The sequence below is a fragment of the Balaenoptera ricei genome, chromosome 8, assembly GCF_028023285.1.
Source record: "Balaenoptera ricei isolate mBalRic1 chromosome 8, mBalRic1.hap2, whole genome shotgun sequence".
Taxonomy (NCBI): domain Eukaryota; kingdom Metazoa; phylum Chordata; class Mammalia; order Artiodactyla; family Balaenopteridae; genus Balaenoptera; species Balaenoptera ricei.
The window spans coordinates 69,554,784-69,575,074 of NC_082646.1; the positions used below are offsets into that span (position 1 = coordinate 69,554,784).

Here is a 20,291-nt window from a genome sequence, read left to right on the forward strand (position 1 = left end):
TGCTTGGACATGTCTCCCAAGAGCCTCCCCATGCGCATCCTTGTTTTGTCAGACTGCTTTTCTGCAGCACAGGGCTTTTCACATTTAAATCACAGATCCCAGCTTCCCAAGTGTGTTGACATGTCAGTAGGTTTCGAACAGCCCATTAGGCTTTTCTGACTCAGGCAGGGCTCACCTGCCTGTGCATGTGCACACACCTGCTCGTAAAGGTTGAATGCAGTTGACAGGCCGTTGTGTGGAGACTGGGGTAATGGGTGTGGCCAGCTGAACTGCCGGCTGGGTGGACACCTCACTGGAAGAAACAGGCAAACATCTCCCCTTCCCCTGCCCCGGGCACACCTGCACAGAGGCCAGCTGACCTCCGAGATCCAGGGAGGTATTATTTACGATGCTAATAACATTAATGATAATATAAACAACAAAGCATGTATAATTGCATATCAGGAAGTTAATCCTGAAATTAAAGGTCTATAATTCAAATGAAAAATGTCGGAAGTCTTTTAAGTGAACTCTAAAGGTGGTACAGTGAGAGCTGTTCCATTCCTCCTGAAATAAATTTTTACTGGTAAATGTTCATTCATTCAACAAACATGTACTTATTACCTACTAGGAGCAGACACCACACTGGCACCAAAATTACAAAGATAAAAATCAGTAGATAATTCGTTAATGGGTGAATTAGTCCAAAGGGACATAATACAAGAAGTTGAATTATTTGATTAAATATTGATTGAATGCCAACTGCATACTTAGAACTGAGCTGAATATTCTGGGAAGTAGAAAAGAAACAAAAGACACTGGCCTTTTCCTTAAGAAGTTTATACATTATATTGTCCAGAAAAGCATAATGCACAAAACTGTGTTGGGTTCAAGGCTAAATGAAGTGCCAAATGGCCGGTTCTGTGTCTCATATGACCCCATGTGTGTTATAACTGTCTGTCTCTAGGAATTACTAGATGCTAATTTCTCAGAAGCTGGGGAGACAGAGCTTGTTCCCCTGGTATCCAGAGTGCCTAGCAGTTTCCCCCTTGGACCTCAGGCTGCAGAGATTCTGTGTGGGAGTAGGCCCAGGAAGCTGTATTTTTGGATACTTCCTAGTGAATCGTGGTGTAGAACCAGGTTTGGTGACCTCTGGCACAGACTCTGAGAGTAAGAAGAATGCATGTGAAAGAAGGGTCAGTACGGGATGGGGAAGCTTTTGTGCCTGAAAACTCCAGCTCATCCCTTAAGATCCAGCTCTGGCGCCGCTTCTTCTGTGAGCCTCTCTCCAGGCTGTGGGTCACTCCGTCTCCCATCTCTGTGTCCACACGTCTTGGTACCCACCTCTATTGTAGCTCTTACCTGTAATTATTTAAAATTGATTCCCTGAATAGACTGTGATGCCAGCACATAGTAGGTCTTCAATTAGTACTCCAGGGCCTGACTTTGCTTCAGAGCTTGGGTAAGATTTGAGCAGGGATGGGAGGAGGAAAGCAGAGACCAGATGTGGAGCATTAAATGGGCCAGTCTGTCTGATGCAGCCACAGGGGAGCCCTAAGACCTTTGGGAATTGAGCCTAACAAGGAAATGGGGGCTGCATGGAGGGGGCTGACGAGCCCATCATGGGAGTTGGGACTTACACAGTGGTGCTTAGGGAGCCCTGAGGGCTTTATGAACGGGGTGGGGTGGTGCAGACAAGACGGGGAGGGGAAGACGTGAACTGGAGACTAGTTAGGAGTTTCCCGTGGTAATTCTGGTGGTGGTCAGAGAGAAAGGGCGGTCACAGTTCACGCCACCACACAGCCTAAATTTTGTGGCTGCTCTTGATTGGATTTTACCAACAAGCAGTGGTTATTGAACATCTGCCATTGCCAGAGGCACAGGTGCCAGGCCCTGGATATGCAACATCTGGCATCAGAGAGCTCACGGTCCAGTGAGGCAGGCAGACCCAAAAGTAGTTCATGCGATAGTCTGTATGCAACCATCACTGGAACATCCACGGAGTACAGTGTGGGAGAAGGGGGTGTGGGGAGACCAAGGTAAGACTTCCAAGAACAGTTGCAGCCAAGGATACTGCCTAGCCTGGCGTCACTGAGTTTCATCCTCATGTAACCCAGTGGGGTCAGGACTGTTATTATCTCCATTTTATGGATGAGGAAACTGAGGTTCAAAGAAGTTAGGTGACTCATCTAGGCTCACACACCTAGTAAGTGGTGGGTCAGGTTTGTAACAAGTCTGCCTGACTCCAGAGCCCACACTGGGACCCCTGACACTCTGCTGCCTTTAATGTTTCAGCCCTAAAGCCGACTGGGTTTTTACCAAGTAAACGGAGTCTGGATGGGCCTTCTTGATGGAGGGACCAGCATAAGCAAAGGCACAGGGAGGGAGGCCTGGAAGAGTCCAGTTTGTTAGGGAGCTACAGATGCAGATGGCTCAGTAGGTCTAGACTTGGGGTCAGGGAAATGGTGAGGTGGCAGGCTGGAGAGCAGGCAAGGGGCGAATCAGGAAGGTGGTTGTTGTCTTGCTCTGCTGAGATGTTTGGCTCTCACCCTGAAGATGCTCAGGGAGCTGCTGAAGGATTTGAAACAGGAACAGAACCTGACCAAGTGTGCATGTCTGGTGGAGAGATCTCTCTGGCAGCAGCTCGAGAGAGAGGCTGGTGGACCGGAGGGGGCAAGCAGGAAGGGCATTTATGCGGAGGTTTTGAGAGTTAAGTGAGAGGGGAGGCCGGACGGGAGGCAGTGACTGGGGCTGTTGCGGAGGCAGTGCTCGGTGACTGGCTGGCTCCTCGAGGTGAGGGAAAGGGGGCAGAGAAGGTGACCCCAGGGGTTTGGCGTGAGAGTCTGGGTACAGATGGTGCTGTTCACTGAGGCTGGGGATGCCAGGGAGGTGAAGGCGGAAGGTAAACTGACCACCTGTGAGGTCTCTGCAAGACGGTCAGGGGAAGAGTGTAACTGGCAGTTGAATACAGGTCTGGAAAGCAGCTGGGGGTTCAGACAGAGGGATAGCTTGATGGGTCATTGGGATGTAGATATTGGTTGATCTGTGGGCGTGTTGAGGTCCTTGAAAACAGGAGGAGTGTGAAGATCAGAATCTCAGGAAATTTCAGGGGCATTCAGACAGAGATGTGTCTGCACAGACTGAAGATGGGAGAGACCATGGGCAAGATAAGGTCCAATAAGTGGCAGTTAGATGTAGCCACAGAGTTGGTGGTGGCCTTGGGCATGATGCCTAGGTGGGCTATGTGTGGGAGGGGGAATGAGATTGTGGTAGATTAGAGGGTGAGTGGCAGTGAGGAAGTGGACATTGCCAGGCTAGACTTTTCTACTGGGAACCTAGACTGTGAAGGGAAGGAGGGAGGGTGCCATTTTTTAAGAGCAAATACAGATCTAACTGTGGTTGAATTTGTGCACATTTTTGAGACTGATTTCACATCGTTAAATTCACACATCCAAAAAAGAACAAAAAACACTTTTGTTAGGCAATGAGTTCTTTTTTTTTTGGTTTGAAAAAATGTAGTTACTTGGCACAATTCTTCAAAATGGGGGAGCCTTTGGAGGACAGACTCCATGAGACACGGCTGGGCTGTGAACTTCTGGGGCGGGGACTGCTCTGCGGTTGTCCTGGGCTCCTGGGTATGGTGCGTGTGTAGAGCGAGCAGGCGTTGTTGAGAAATCCTTTTCAAGTTCACTCTTCCACGATGCCTCCTGCCCAGCATCCTTCTCTATCCTCCAGACTCATTACTAGGGTTGCAGTCCCTGAGGCCTGCGCTCAGCCATCCGGACACAAAGGCTCACCTGGGGGGTGACTTTAAGGGTGTGCTGGGCAAAGCCTCAGTGGAAAATATGCTTTAACTGTCCCATCTCAGCTTAAGGTAGATAAGGGGAGATGATCACCCTTACCATCTATGTGAAAATGCCCCGATTTCTGCTGTGGTTTGGCTTGGGCTACCTCGGGTGGTGGGTGTTATCCCCAGGGCAGTGGGCTGGAACGATGCTGGAAAAGCACATCCTGAGCCCACCCCATGAGAGGCACCTTCATCTAATTTTCTCAGGGACTCTGTGTTGTTTGTGACTTGCTCAAGGGAATGCTGGGGGACTTGGAAGTCCACATTCTTTCCACCACACCACATAGGCTTCCAGGGACTCGGGACCTGAGGGCTCAGGGGGTTATTGAAACCAAGGAAACGACTAGCCTATCTGTCCCATTCTCTTGTCTTATTATAGGGAAGGGATGTGGATTTTCACCGTAGGGTATATATGTGTGAGGGGAGGTTCCTTAGTGAGGGGTGGTCAGGCATATTTCTGGGGGTTAACCCCCAATGACAAATCTGGCATTCCTACCATGCTATGGTTTACCTACTGGATTAATTGATATTTCCTGCCTAACAGATAAACCCTTGATTCTCAGTGTCTTCACATACTTCAGGTTTATTTCTCACATATGTGAAGTCCAAATGTTCCTGGTCATAGACGGCTTTCCTCCAAGTGGGCATCAGGGAGCCCAGCTCCTTCCTTCTCATGGCTTTGCCATCTTGCACATGTGATTTCCACTGCTGCTATGCTCTGGCAGAAGTGGAAAGAGCCTGGAGGATTGCCACGGGAGGTTCTCATGGGTTGCTCCTAGAAGTTACGTGCGTCACTTCTGCTCACGTTCCATTCCCTGGAACTGGTCACGTGGGCTCACACAGCTGCAAGGAAGGGCCCAGGAGGAAGGAGCAATGTGTCTGGTGATCAGCTGGCCTGCCTCTGCCATACCCACCCTGGCTAGAAAGTCACCCACCCCTCAACTGACTTTTTATTGGTATATTCACCACAGTTATCCACTATTGCATCGAGATCTCATTATTCCAGATCCCGGCATTTTGGAGTTTGATGAAAGAAGGGGAGTATCATGAACCAAAGGGTCTAGACCAGAGACCATGTCCCTGATGTGGTGTACGAGGCAGCACTTGGATCCCTCCATCCACTTTGTGTGGGAGCTGTACGGGATGGTGGTTACAGATGTGGGCTTTGAACTCTGGCTCCGGGATGTCAAGTCACAAGTTCATTACTTCTGGCCATGTGTCCTTGCCAAGTTGCTAACTTTTCTAATTCTTTGAAAAGTGGAGATACTATAATCATTAGATAACAGTATCTAATGATGCCTTGGTTTGTTACAATGATTAACTTCTTTAATACATAGAAAGCTTTTTACCTTGCTGCTCAAGACTTCATAGATGCTCGTTAAATGTCAAGGATTATTATGTTCCCAAGGTCTGAGCATTCATTCATTCATTCAGCACATACTGTTTAGAGAGGGCCTTGTGCTAGGAACTGGGAGTAAGGAAGTGAAAAATTAATTTCAGCACAGGACTTACTGTAACTGAGGTAAGTACAGATACTGTGGGAGAGATCCAACCCGTTTTGGAAAGGGGTTGGCGATAGGGAGGTGGAGAGTGTCTAGAGAAGAAGAGCTTTGAAGGAAGACTAGGAGTTAGTGGGGTAAGGATTTGTTCACATCCATGTGCTGTGCTTAAGAACAGTAAGTATGGTATACGATATGTCAGACTTACTGATTTTTCAAACGGGCAAGCTTCTTTGCCTCGCAGCAGGATTCTCCTAACATGAACAGGATTCATACCCAGTGTCCCTGAAATTGACGTTAGTCAATGAAAAATATGCAAAGTTCTGATTTTGAGAGACAGAAGTCTTATCTAATTACATGGCCATTGTTTCTCCTCGTTCGAGTCTGATGGCATGTCCAACAGTCTGGGCTGATCTGGACCTGCCCTTGGGGAGTTTTTAGGGAATCTGTACACTGCAGGGAAGAATGCTCCCTGCTTTCAAGGAACTGCAGTCTGCTGGCTGCACTGTCTAGGGACTGTCAGAACACAGGAGTGTTCTCCCCAGGCAAGGGATGGTAGGCGCTGAAAGCTGAGACCAGGGAGCACCTACCCAACCTTCCCTGTGACGTTGAAGCAGATTTTACAGGTGCTGAGTGAGGGAGGGGCAGCATTGGTGGTGGTGGCCTGGGGAAGGCAGAATAAGAGATAAAAATTGGAATTTGGCAGGGCTGAGCTTCCAAAGGCTTCCTGGAGTCAAATGAGATTTGGAAGGAAGACTGAGAGAAGCCCAGAAGACTTACAAAAAAAACAAAAACAAAAACAAAAACCAAGGAATTATGCCATTGAGCCAAATAAAAAAACAGCAGGATTCTTTCACTATTTATTTTATTACATTTTAACTCTAAAGTATTTTAGATAATTTGCTTCACTGTTAATTAGGCCACAAATTCTGTACTCTGGCCTTGGACAGCTCCTACTGTAAGGTGGCGATGGTTTGTTTTTTTAGTGCATTTTATTTTGTTTTTTTTTATTGTGGGAAAATATGCATGACAAAATTTACTATTATGGCCGTTTTTAAATGTTCGAATTCAGTGGCATTAAGTATATTCATATGGTTGTGCAACCATCACCACCATCTATCTCCAGAACTTTTTCATCATCCCAAATTGAAAATCTGTACCCATTAAACAATAACTCCCATTTCCCTCTTCCCCCAGCCCCTGGTAACCACCCTTCTACTTTCTGTCTCTATGAATTTGCTTATTCTAGGTATTTCCCCCATTAGTTTTGAGATAGGGTGGCCTCCTGGAAATTGGAATTTGGAGTTCACAGTACTCCCAGGCAGCCAGTGGGTCATGAAGGTGATTTAGGGCATATGCAGAATGGGCTGCTGAATTTTTAGTGGTGAGATGGGCTTGGTGTCCTGAGATGTATGTTATTTTGTCAGGTCCTGGCCTATAACCAGGTAGGCAGGTGTCTTTCTTGTGCGGTTGACTGGCAAGGGGTCTGTGGGCATAGCTGAGATCGTGTCAGAGGTATTATCTTCCCCCTTCCCCAGCATGGCTCTTGGGAAAGGGGCCTGCCTCACTGGACTTGAAGGTCTGTGGTCTAGCGAGCAGAGGTGTGGCAGGAATGCAGCCTTGGGGACCTCGTCCCTCACCTGTTGGAATGTAAGCCCGTTCATTAGATTAGCAGTGTCAGGGCTTCTTACAGGATGGCCCCTTCTTTTCTGGAGAAGAATGGCATTGCTAGTGTGGCTGGAGCCGTACAGGCCTGAGGAAGAGAAGATACATGAGACCAAGATAGTCTAGTCAGGGAGAGAAGACTCCGGGACTTGGAATGCATATAGAGGAGGGAGTTATAAAAGCTGTGTGTGCTTCCAGTAGAAAATCTGGAAATAAAGAAAAATATAAAGCTAAACATAAATCATCTGAAATACCATCACACACACGACCACTGTTCACGTTTGGCTTGTTTCCTTTCTCCTTTAGATATTACTCTAAGGAGTTGGAATCATATCGAGTACTTGAATTTGTATCCTGCTCTTTTCACCCTGATTTAGGGCATAAGCATTTTCCTGAAGGATTAAATGTCCTTATAAATATTATTTTTAAAGGACTGCCTAATACTTTATTGTTTGGTTGCACCATAACTTATGAAGCCACACCCCGTTGTTGACGTTTGCAGGCTCTCGGAGCCTGAAAGAACTTCAGGGACTACAGAACGTAACCCATTTAATTGACACGGCGGCTTCAGAAAAAGCAGGTCGTATTATTTCCGTCTCCATGACTCATATCAATCAGTGACGAAGAGCATGGATTTTGAAGTGAGGTGGACCTGGGCTCATGTTACAGCATGTCCACTCGGTACCTTGGCATGTGGAGGGGGTTACTTGCCCCTCTGAATCTGCCTTCTCTTCAGTCAAATAAGGATGGTTGAATGAGATCATGGCTGTAAAGGACCTGGGACAGGGTCTGGCACCCATGAGCGAGCAGTGTGGTGGTCGCTGTTCTGATGAGGCTCAGTCTCCTCATGCCCAGGCCCGAGTTCTGCCCACCTCAAAGGCTTTGCTTCTCCTAGAAGGTTCTTAAAGACAGGCTTAGCAGTACAAGCAGAGATGTGGGACACTGGCCAGAAATCATATGGAAAAAATTTAAAATTTGTACATGTGTGTTTGTGTACACACATGCATACAAGCATCCACGTATACATGCACATATGCAATACATATACACACATATACATACATTTATACACATACTCATATATATGCATACATGGACGTGAACACACGCACACACACATAGCAGCCGCACATGGCAAATTTATACTTGCATAAGGAAAGTGAGATGAGCAAGTTCTGGAATTACCCCCTACCCCCAAAGTCCTTGCTTCTTACAGAGTAGAAAGAGAGAGAGAGAGAATCACCCTACCCCACAGACTTCTTGTGAGGTCTCCATAGGATAATGTGAAAGAGCCTGGCTGCCGTGGGCCCCTGGTGATGTTGGCCTCCTTCCTGGCACTGTGACTGCTCAGCATATGGCTCTCTGACTCATGGGTTCGGGGTGGGGGGGTCGATCTCAGGTCATCCTGGGATCTGTTACTGTGAGTGATTCCACAAGCAAATGGACTGAGGTGAGGAAGTGGGAATGCATGAGGTCATTTCAAACCAGAGCAGTGGAGTCAAGTCACTATTGAAATAGAGTGAGGGGAGGGCTGGGGATGGAAGGGCAAGACCACATGGCCTTGGCCTCTCAGAGGAGGAGCAGCGCAGAAGGCCAGGGCCTGCAGTGCCCCTGGAGTCTCTTTCCTGAGCTCCCCACCCTGGGCCAGTGTAGACAGAGGGCAGTGTCCAGGCCCTGCTGCAGGCTGGGCGCTTGGGTGGGCTTTCACAGTACGTCTCTTGGGTGTGTTTTCATTAGCCGTTCCAGTCGGTGCTCCAGATGGCACGTGTAAGTAGACTGCATGTGTGAGTTCAGCCTGCATGGAAGGGGCTTTGACATCCTGTGGGTGATCTCAAGGGCTAAAACCAGGAGCGGGGAGGAGCTATTGGAGAGACAGCATTGATCTCCCAGGAGAGCAGCTAACAGGAATCATCTCACCGAGGCTCTCTTCCAGCCAGTGGAGGCAAGGGTGGGGCAGGCTGCCCCAGAAAGTGGTGCGTGCTCCACTCGGGGAGTTGACCGAGGGAAGGCTGGGACCCCTGGCTGGAAGGAGATTACAAGTGGCCCTTTCAGTCCCTTCCCAACCCTGGGAGTTGCCCCTTTAGGTTCAAGTTGGTGTCATGTGCCCTGGTAGGTGGAAAGCCAGGCCTCCCTGGGCCAGGTGAGAGGGTGATGTCTGCAGACATCACCTGTAAACCAGGTGTTCTGCCCATGCCGGGCTCTGCAGAGAGGCAGTGTGGGAGGCGTTTCCCACTGCCTTGGCCCTGGCTGCCTCCTGCCTCATCTCAGATGTCAGATCCAAGTAGCCATGACCCAGGGTCTTCCGAGTGCGAGGCACAGAGCCGGGGGCTTTTAGTCTTTCCAACCACCTGCGGGTGCACAGGGGTGAAGACCCCCATTTCACTGCCGTGGAAACTGGGCCCTGCCCCATGGCCCTTTGGGGAGGTTAACCTGGGAGATGGTAAGTTTGAATGGGGGGCTTGGCAGTGGAAGCAGAGGAGAGGGTTTGGTTTTTAGATTGCATTTACCTTGAAACATGTCTGTGAGCCTTCAGGGTAGGGTTGAGGGCTATGCTTACCTCATGCTGCTTTGAGGGAAGGTTCTGCCCAGTGTCCCTCCCAGCCCTCCTTAAGTTTTTATAGAACTCCGTTTTATCCACTGCCTGGTCACACTCTTTGCTCCCATTTGGCAGGTGATGAGGCCCAGGAAAGGCAGAGGTGTGGGAGTCCCACATGTGAGTCCACTGGCAGCTCTTGGGCCAAGGAGGCTCATCTCTCATTTTGAGAGCTGCTCAGGGCCTCTGCATAAACCTTGAACTTGTCTCCCAGTTGTCATGGGCTAAGAGCCCATTACCAGTGCTGGGATCTGAGGCCCTGAGTTCTAATTTGTAACAGCCAGAGGCAGGGAAAGGGAATTGCTTTGTGACTCATAAAGTCACATAGGCAGAACCACAAATAAGGGACTCCAGTTGGCAAAGACCAAATTGCTTCAAGGCTATTCTTAGAAACTAAAGCATCACGTCTTGTTTCTTCCTGGAAAATGCAGAAACCTTTCATATTTCTGAGTAGTTGGCTTTATTTATATTTCATATCCAACTCCAAAAAGGCAACAGCTGGGTCGTGATTGACAAGGAAGGCTAACGAGAGCTATTACCCAGGATCCTCTGATTTAACTAATCCTTGACTTTCTTCTTTTAGGGAAAGAGAGGGGTATCCAGCAAAATACTACACTCCAGTTTCTGGAAGCTGGGACTCAGACTCAGAGGAGTCCTTCTAAATCAGCCTTTCTAGTTCACTCACAAAACTACCTTGTACCATGGATGTTTTCAGTTCATTACCCAAATTTCCTCATATGAGGTTCCCCACTTTTCATATGAGAAACTTAAAACTTGGAAGTGGAGTTGTCCAAGGCTACACAGTTAGGAAGTGGATTTGAAACCAGATCTTCTGTATAGAAAGCCCATGGCCTCTAATTGTAAAGTATACATAATTGCTTGACCCGGGAAGCTAGTACCAGTGGTCATAATTATGTTCCTTCTTCTCTTCCTTTTGGTCTGATGACGTTTGAGCCATCTGACAAATAGTCATGAGTGCTGGTCATCATGGAGTCACTAGGTGCTAAATACATTACCCACATAATTGAATTTACCCCCCTCTGACTCGAGTATTGGTATCCCCACTGATCAGATGAGAAGACAGGCTGAGATAGACTAGATAACGTGCTGAGGGTCACACGGCTAGCGAGTGCCTGAGACCAGACTCACACCCAGGTTTGCCAGACTCTGAATATCTGGATGCTTTTCTGTGAGGAAACCTACTCCACATGGGTGTCAGAGTTATTTCTAAGGTCTCTGACTTCAATTGGAAAGCGGTTTTAAAGGTTGAGACTAAACCCTTTAGATGGCATGGAGGCAGGGCTGAGCCTGGCACGGGCTGCAGCGGGCACAGTCCCAGGCAGGGCTTATCTTCTTCTGTCCAGCCATCTCCCTCCACCTTCCCATATCTCACTCCAGATAAGAGCTAGTTCCTGGAGCTCTCACACCCACCCAGGGCCCTCAGCACCACTTTGTCTCTTTCCCTTGGGGCCCTAAAATTAAGTTGTTCATTTTTCTTTTGGGGGAGGAGGGGAGGCGGCTGGGGGGTTGGGAAGAGTCAGGTTCTTCCAGTTTATAAATTATTCTCTGGGAGTCGAGTCTGGCTTGATGACTCAAAACAGTTCACCATTTTAGACAAGGAGGAGTTGGCGACTTGGAGAATTGATTTACAAAACTCTTTTTTCAAACTAGTGCCTTCCCCAGCTTCAAATCTGCCCCAGGTGATGGCTTCAGCATACATCACATCACCCTGGTGCTCCTAGGGCCAGGCTCTGCTATCACTCACGAATCTCTCACTCCACGGCAACTCTGCAAGCTCTCATGCAAAAGACGCAGCTGAGGCTCAGAGCTTACATGGCTTGTGTGAAGCCAGGTGGGCAGCGAGGGGCCAAGCTGAGCTTTGGACCCAGGTTTCAAGAGCCCCAAAGCCTGTGGTTTTTCTCTGCACCACCTGCCCATCATCAGAAAGGACTGGAGGATTCCAGTGCAACTCAAGTAGCTTTGCAGTTGTCAAGTGGTTCCAAAGATAGATAAAGACAGAGGATGTTAATATGCTCTGAAAAGCGAACGAGTCTTGTTCTCTGTTTATGCTCTCTGGGTGGTGAGTCTTGCACATGGAGAAAGTTGAGACTTTCTCCGTGTGCAAGAGGCAAAGTTTATGTGAGTGATGCCAACGTGAGCACTGCAGACGTTAAAGGAGCTGACTGATCATGCTGCAGGGAATCCGTGTCTTTTGGTGCCAGCTTTCCAAGTGGGTTGAATTTGTTGAGTTGAGGGGACTAGAGGACGGAGTCCTGTCTGCAGAGTGGAGCTTGGCTGGGCCTGGAGCAGGGAACGTACTGTTCTCCCTTCGGCCGAGCCTGGTGCCAGGCCCGTTGGAAGCTCTTGGGGGAAGAGAGATGGGAGGGAAGGGTCCTATGCTGTAGCCCGTGCCGCCGCACCCATCAGTATCTGGCTGCCTGGAGAGCTTGTCGGCCCCCAGCAGGCGGCCCCTCACAGGTGGTGCCCAGCCAGGCTGCCACATGACACGCACGTGTGTGCTTTTCTTTCCCCTGCTCTCCCAGCTTCTTTCCTCATCGTGCTGGGTAGCTGAGGAGCTGCCTCCTTCCCCAGTCCACCCCGGCAATCTCATCTTCCCAAAGGCTTGTCTCACCCCGCTGCTGTGTCTCCTGAGCCCCACGGCCCTCTGGAGAAGCCAGGCCCCCTCTACGGTCTGCCCCAGACACCCCACCGCACCTGGTCACCAGTCCTGAACTCCCGACACCTTGAACTTGCTGTCATTCTGCAGCTGTGCTGGCTCTTTCCAGACTCATGCCTTCATATGGTCCATTCCCGTCTTCTAGTGAAAACCACCTCGTTCCTAAAATTGTAGCATTTTGGCATTTCCCTCTTGTGGCTCCTCTGGACTCCTCCAGGCTCTGTTTAACACCTTCTTTGGACTTCTATGTGCTGTGTTCATTTTTTACAAGCACTGGCCTGGTTGTCTTGTAATCAACTATTTACGGGCCTGCCTTCCTCACCAGGCTCCGTCTCTGTATCCCCAACATCTAGGGTGACACGTGGCCCTTGCTAAGGCACCAGTAGTTATTGCTGAATGAATGAGTAAAAGATTAAGGAAGAAGATAAACACCATTCTCTGCTTTCAGTTTTATAAAGCCAGCCTGCAATCCAAATGCACCCACAATGGCATTTCGGTCTGGAGAGTGGGAAGCTGCCCAGCCCGAGGGCTTTGTCTCTGTTTGCTGACCTCCCCCTGCCAGGCCTCTGTCTGGGGGAGCTTGGTATGCGTTTACAGACCCCCTCCAGCCCTCCTGACAGCTGGGCCAGCCCCAGCTCCTTCACACTTATCTTCTTGCACTAGCTTTGGATTCTGGAAAAATAGCTAGTGCTTTGGAAAACCAGCTGTAATTTATTTTTGTTCCTTTGAAACTTAAATGACTTTCCTAAGAAAATGCCTGAGGTTAGAGTGGTGCAGAGAAGAAAGGACGATGGCCAAAACCCAGGCAAGCTATTTTTGTAACGTGAATGAACCTCCATCGCGTTTTTCCTTCCTTCAGCCTAAGCACTTGTTCCAAATAGCTCCCAGCTTGGGCTTACAAAGCACAGGCTCCTTTTGTGCATCAGGAGGAGACCCACGTGTCTCTCTCTCTTTCTGTATGTCTGACTGTGGGGGATGCTGTGCTTCTAGCAGATACTAGGAATGGAGAGAAAGTTTGAGAAGTTGCCGTTTGCTGTCTGTAGAAGGGGAAGACCCGCCTTCTGGTAACTAACGAAGGAAGGCTTAAAAGTGTGGTGTCTAAGGATAGGTGGGATGGTGGTCATGAAATCAGGCGGCATGTGCTTTGCTTTTTGGGGGCTGTGCACTCATGTGATTAGGTTACGTTAACATTAGTCAACCAATTTATGGCACCAAGAATTATAGGTTTTCAACAGTGCTGAATCTAGTGTGCCTTTCTGGCTTTTGTTTGTTTTCCTTTTGCTAGTTACTACTTCCAGAACCACTGCTCATAGCAAGATTGACCAGGTACTATTGACATCAGCCAGGATATATCTTTGGCAATGTGTAGTTCTTTTCAGCCAGCCAGGGGAATGGAGTGTTGGGGAGAGAGATTGCCAGCAAGGCAGCATTGCCAGGTTAGAAGGTATGATTATACCTCTCCTATGGATTATGTATGTTTAGTATTAAGTGTTATGTTTAGTATGTTAGTATCTTAAAGGAATTGTATTTTTACCTCTCCGCACCTTCTCCCCACTCTACCCTCATCCACGAAGCTCACCTCTGCCTCTGCCTACCTTTGCAGGTGTGACGTTTCTCCAGGTACTTCATGGTGTTCTCCTCCATCCTCTCCACACCACTGCTCTACGTGGCTCCTGAAACATGGGGGAAAACGAGGACGAGAAGCAGGCCCAGGCCGGGCAGGTTTTCGAGAACTTTGTCCAGGCTTCCACGTGCAAAGGCACCCTCCAGGCCTTCAGCATCCTCACACGGCACCTGGACCTAGACCCTCTGGACCACAGAAACTTTTATTCCAAGCTCAAGTCCAAGGTGACCACCTGGAAGGCCAAGGCCCTGTGGTACAAACTGGACAAGCGTGGGTCCCACAAAGAGTATAAGCGAGGGAAGTCTTGTATGAACACCAAGGTAAGGGAAACTCCAGCATGGACGCTTCTTACCCTGTGGGGCATGTGGGTTGGCTTGTTGGGAGGTTAGGAAACTGTTGCCATTTTGCCATTATAAGGTTCTTAGTGGGTGTGGATGTGTTTTATTGTTTGGCTCAGCTGAAGGTTGCCTTTGTCTGTATATGAACAGCTTATCCTGGTTGGGGGCTTCTATCTTATCATGGTGGCCTCACAGCTCTTCTTGTGTCCTTCCCAAGACTGAGAAAATGAAGGCATGCTTGATGTTATCCTGTTTCTACTATTAAGTACTACCACTACTTCTTCTAGTAGCTACTATTTACCAGGTAGTGTCTTTGGGCCAGGCGCATTCTGTACGTGGTCTTATTGAACAGCACAGTAGTCCTTTGGATCATTTAAGAGATTTGAAATCTGAGAAGTCAGTTGCCTTGCCCAAAGTTACATAATAAGAAGGCAACCTTGGTCTCTCTGATTCTAGGGCTTAGGCCCTAAATTCCCTAGAGAGGCATAATTAGAGTTGTGTCGCCCTGGGAGCAAACATTTTAGAAAGCTCCCTGACTTTAGTTGGCTAAGAAGTAGGTCTTTGGTCTTTACTGTCTTTTCCTCCCTCTCTGTCTCTTCCTCTTCACATCTCCGCATTCTCCCCCTCCCCACCCCCTTCCTCTGCTCAGGGTCCCACTCACAGTTAACCCTCCACAAGCTGGTCGCTTTCCCCATTGAGTGGCCGTAGGCGACATCGGTGAACGTGGGGCTGCCCAGCGCATCACATCTCTGATAGCTCTGCATCACCCATCCCCAAATGGGCAGCCAGAAGTCAAGACTTCCCTGGGGGCTGTCAGCCCTGGGCACTGGTCCAGGCTGTATGTTTAGGTTAAAAGCGAGCGAGCTGTATTTAGACCTCACAGGAGGTAGCTCAGCCAGAGCCCTTGGAATTCTAGTCAGTGCCAATCCTAGACAAGAGGATTGAACTCTCCATAGAGATCAGGACTGTTGTGTTTTTGTTTTGGTGATGTGGAGCCGTTGAGTCCACCGTGGGATACGCCGCTTTCCCTTGCCCCCGGGGAGACAGCTGCCAGGCTCCTCCGAGCCTGGGACGCACAGACCGTTTGGAGCACAGGCAAGCATTCCATCAGGCTGAAACAGCCCAGTCGCCTTAGCCCAGAGCATATTAGCCATCCAGGAAGGGCCTGCCCATAACCTGCCAAACTTTGGCCTTACACAGAGGAGAGGGAAACGTTAAAGAAAAAAGGGGGGTGGGAGGTGGGGCCAGTATCCTAAGTGCCACCCCTGCCCAGTACCTCTTTTCCTAGTTGTTGTAACTTCATGGTTCATGGTTCACTGGGCAGCTCTTCAGAGTTCCAGGAGGGGGAAGCTTTTAACTTTCAAAGCTTCACCCTTTTCAGTAATTGTATATGGTGGTTTTCTTTTAAAATGACCCATAGAAGTCAGGTGGCTGGGGTGCAATATGTTTTCTCAAGGAAGATTTTCAGAGCTCTTATTGTATCAGCAAATGCATTGCCCCATACGCCCAACAGTTTCTAGCTGCTGAGGGACTCTCTTGGTGATCTGAAGACAGACCTTCAGAGGGAGTCGGCCAGCGGAGGGATGGAATGGAGGGTTGACCACCATGAAGATGTCCTTTCAGAAATCACTAGCCGGTTGCCTGGTCTGTCTGGCCAGCCCCTATTTTATAAGCTTTGATGGCTTGAAGTGGAAGAGTCCTTAACATCCTGTGGTTGGCAGGTCATCGTTGATGCCTAAGATACAAAGGAAAAGGACTGTCTTTAGTTAGTGATGCTGGGTAAGAGTGGTTCTTGCCCAGGAATTTATACACCTTTCTCAGGAGGAGGAACAAAGACATTTGAAATGTGGTAACCCATCCCATAAAAACTACTTGGATCCTAACGTGCAGAAGATACATTTGAAAATGCACTCTACGGATGGTTGTGACTGTGTTAGGCTACTTTATCCTCATGTTTCAGAAACTCAGACTAACCTAAACAAAACAGGGAAATGAGGGAAGTGATTAACTCGTATAAACAGGAAGGTCCAGACACTCAAAGTCTTTCCCATCCTCTCTCCTTCCATCTCTCTTAGATGTTTTGCCCTGTTTTGACTTCATTCTTCCCTCCTGCAGACAGATTTTCTTCATGATACTAGCCTCTCGTTCATATCTTTGTAGCTCTGTGACCCAAAAGACCAGGATCTTTCTCTTCCTGCTCGGTATGGAAAAAAATCTCAGGGAAGGATTTCAACTGGCTCACCTCTGGGCCAGTTATTGTGGCCAAAGCCAGAGGAGCTGACCACTGCCTTTGGCAGCCCTTTTAAACATCACATGATTGACCTGAGGGAGGAACAGGTCCCCAGGGATGTGGAGGTGGGCGATAGACAAACAGCAGGTGTCCTCTACCTGATGGGTGACTGCTTGTTTGCTTTCTGGTTATGGAACAGGCCTCTCCATGTTGGAGTCACGTGGTTGGCCGGTGCTCGCTCTGAGAGCCTGGCGCTCCTGGTTGTGAGTCAAGCAAAACAGAACATTGTCCTTGCTCTTTTCCGACATGAACAGACACTGTCTTGCTCACACACCTCGCTTAGGTTTATCCTTTGGTGTACTAGTTTACGTCGTCAAGCATTAGCCAAACAAGAAGTGCTGGGCGTTACTGTGTACGTGGTTCATCATTAACACTAAGCCGTGTAACACAGGCGTGTCAGGTACCAGGCATATAGCCAAGCTCCTGCTTAGCCGCAGGTAAAGTGGGAATGAATGAAATGCAGCCAGAGCTCCCACCTTTGCACGGATGTGGATGCATCTCGGCACCATCTGGAGTGGATCTGGGCCTCAGAGATTCACAAGCATTAATCAGCCCCTTCCAGGCGCTATGAGCCCTGTCTGCTCCCTCATGCCAGCAGGACTGTGTGTGTGTGTGTGTTAGTGGTGATGGCAGGGGGAGATTGGTGACCAGGAACTGTTTGGAGAAGATGACCTCTGGTACAGCTGCCAGGGGACAGGGAGGAGGACCTGCAAGGTCCCTAGAGCAGTGGCCTAGGTGCCAGCTGCATAATCTAACTTGGGATCAGTGTTCATTATTGATTATTATTTATGAGGGTTTTGCCAGGCACTTAATAATTCTTTCCCTGGGTGTGATCTGTTTGGATAAGAAAGGAGTGAACCAAGGAGTAAGCCAAAGAAACTCTTTCAGGACTGATATTGGCTCTGAATTAGGGTAGTACCCGGATCAAATGCCACATCCAATTGTGTAATGTTACTGGGGAAAACGGCCCTGAAGAAAATGCAGTACACAGTTTGGCCTGGGAATTACCATCGTCACAAAGTCATGGAGTCTGCTCATTTATTTTATATGTACCTTTAATGCTAGGAGGAACTTGAAAGAATGTTGTGTACAATCTCTGCATTTGACAGATGACAACCAGGGGGCCCAGGAACCTGAAGCTATTTGGTTGAAGCTAGCGGGAAGCATTGCCAAGATTTGGATTCTGTTTATTGGTTTCCTCATATAGTGTTTCGTTCATTCATTCATTAGGTATTTCCAATACCCTATACATTAGTAGGTATTTGACAGAGGAAATGGTTTGAAAGCTTAATAAGAAGTGGTTCTCACTTGAGCTTTCTATAGAGAGGACAGAAGTGTCATCATTTCTGTATTTATTCACTTAATCATTTATGAGGTGAATGATTATTGAGCAGCTACTATGTGCCAGGCACTTGTCTAGGCACAGGACAGCCACTTAATAGCTCTGCGGCCTTGGGCAGGTTACCGAAATCCCTGATCCTCAGTAGCCATCTCTGTAAAATGAGGATAATAATGGTACTTCCTTCATGGAGTTACTGTGAGGATTAAATAAGGTAATCTTTGTAAAGTGTTTAGAATGCTGCCTAGTACATAATAAGTGATCAGTAAATGTTTAACCATTATTATCATTAATATCCTAAGTGCTATGAGAGAGTTGTATACACTGTTCTGCAGGAGTACAGAAGAGCGACTGGGGTAGTCTGGGAATGCTTCCTGCAAGAGGAGGTATGATTTGGGGCTTGACAGACGAGTAGGAGTTTGCCTTGCTTTACTGAAGGAACAGCTAGAGGGAACATAAGGCAGAGAAACATATTCTGGTAAGAGTACATTACTCATGGAATGGGGATGAAGGTACCCGTGGAGAGAGGGAAGCAGGGAGAGCATGAGAGCCAGGGAGAACAGAGTGGATGAATGACAGGAGACCAGAAAGGCCTCCTGGGGCCAGACTGTGAAGAGAGGGTCCCTCGGTCAAACAGAGGACATGGAGGGTCGTTGAGGATGAGCCCCCGATTCTCAATCCAGGGTTCTTTCTCCCACCCTCCAGGGGGTAGCTCAGTAATCACAGGTAACCAGTTCAGACCAGGAGGCATTTGTACATCATTGCCATAAAAACCTGCTTGCAGGAAATGACTCATGGGCTCCTGTCACCAGCAGCCATGGGGCCAGCCTATATAATGAAAACTCTTGGGTTATCCTGTGAGAAGGAAATGTCTGTGTTTTGTGAACATCCAGCAGGGTCACGCCACACCTTCTACACTTGAATGTGACCTTTGCCTGTCTTTGTGTCTGTACTGGCTCCCCAGTGGTGGGTAACCCAGGCCCCATAATGCTTGCAGCCCAACTCATTATGTGGTTCCCGAGCTTCATGAGCAGAGCACAGCAGGAGCAAGGAGGGAGGGAGGGGTGAAGCTGGGAGGGAAGGCCGCTATCTCCCAGTCTAGATAAACCTATCTGACATTCCCCACCTCTGAAATCACCCACCAGGGCCCTCAAAGCCAGGCTGTGCTGCACTGGCTGGGAAATGTCTAGCACCGCTTTGCCTAATACGGACAGTTGCAGGCATAACCGACAGAGTAGAGGATGGTCCCTGTGGTGTGACCTTCAGTACTAGTTGAACAAAAAGCTGCCATAGGACTTCCCTGGTGGCGCAGTGGAGCAACTAAGCCCGTGCACCACAACTTCTGAGCCTGCGCTCTAGAGCCCGTGAGCCACAACTACCGAAGCCCGCGTGCCGCAACTACTGAAGCCCACGTGCCTAGAGCCCGTGCTCTGCAACAAGAGAAGCCACCTCAATGAGAGGCCCGTGCAGCGCAACGAAGAGTAGCCCCTGCTCGCCGCAACTAGAGAAAGCCCACGCGCAGCAACAAAGACCCAATGCAGCGAAAAATAAATAAATAAAATAAATAAGTTTCTAAAAAAAAAAAAAGCTGCCATAAACTCTGGATCTGTCCGCTTACCTGACAGTGGACTCGGGTGCTGTTTCACTAGGCACATCTGCAAGCCTAGATTACCAATTGGGTTGTGTGAATCACTACACTTGTCACCACAGCTCCACATGAAGTGTGTGGGGTTTGCGTGAGTGCGTGCACTGAACATGCCATGTGAGCTTGAGGAAATCAATTCCCAACAATATTAAACCGAGATGAAAAAATTCTTTTTTGGCTGTCTTCGTAGGACGTGGTTAATCTGGGTTCACTGTGGTTCATTTTACAAGTACATTTATAAATAAAGACTTCTTTGTCTTTTTAAGAACAAACTAATTTGTTTTCTTTAATTAAAAAAGAAATGCATGCTCATGATAAAAAAAATGATTCAAGCAGGAGAAGAAAATATACTGTGAAAGGAAGTGCCTTTCCCCAGGCCACCAAGTCTCCTCCCTAGAGACATCCACTGTGCCATTTCCCGTGCACCCTTCCTGAAAGTCTTTACACGTGTGTGCATGCGTGTGTGTGCATATGTGCATGCAAGCATATGAATGTGTGCATCCCCCTTTCTCTTATTTAATGGGAAAAATTTTTACATATTTGTTGTGCACCTTTTTTTCACTCAAAAATATATATTGGAGATTGTTTTATATCAGTACGTGGGGAATCTGACCCTTTTATTATTTTCATGGCTTTTTAAGGCTTGATATTTTATGGTTCCATCACAATTTATTTAACTGCTTAGGTTGTTTCCAGTCTATTGCTGTCTTAAACAGTACTGCAGTACACTTCCTCATACACACTTTGTATGCACATGAAAACATGTCTACGGGATAGATTGTGAACATTTCGGAG

At 48.3% G+C, this 20,291-nt stretch overlaps 1 protein-coding gene across 5 annotated transcripts in view; it reads left to right on the forward strand.

Moving 5' to 3' along the window:
- MICAL2 (microtubule associated monooxygenase, calponin and LIM domain containing 2) overlaps window positions 1–20,291 on the forward strand; it is a 218,993-nt gene that overhangs the window by 35,595 nt on the left and 163,107 nt on the right. For all 5 annotated transcript variants that reach the window (XM_059931145.1, XM_059931149.1, XM_059931146.1 and 2 more), the window contains exon 3: window positions 13,864–14,204. In XM_059931145.1, the coding sequence (XP_059787128.1) occupies window positions 13,941–14,204 (264 nt within the window). In that variant the 5' untranslated portion in view covers window positions 13,864–13,940. The remainder of the gene's footprint in view (window positions 1–13,863; window positions 14,205–20,291) is intronic.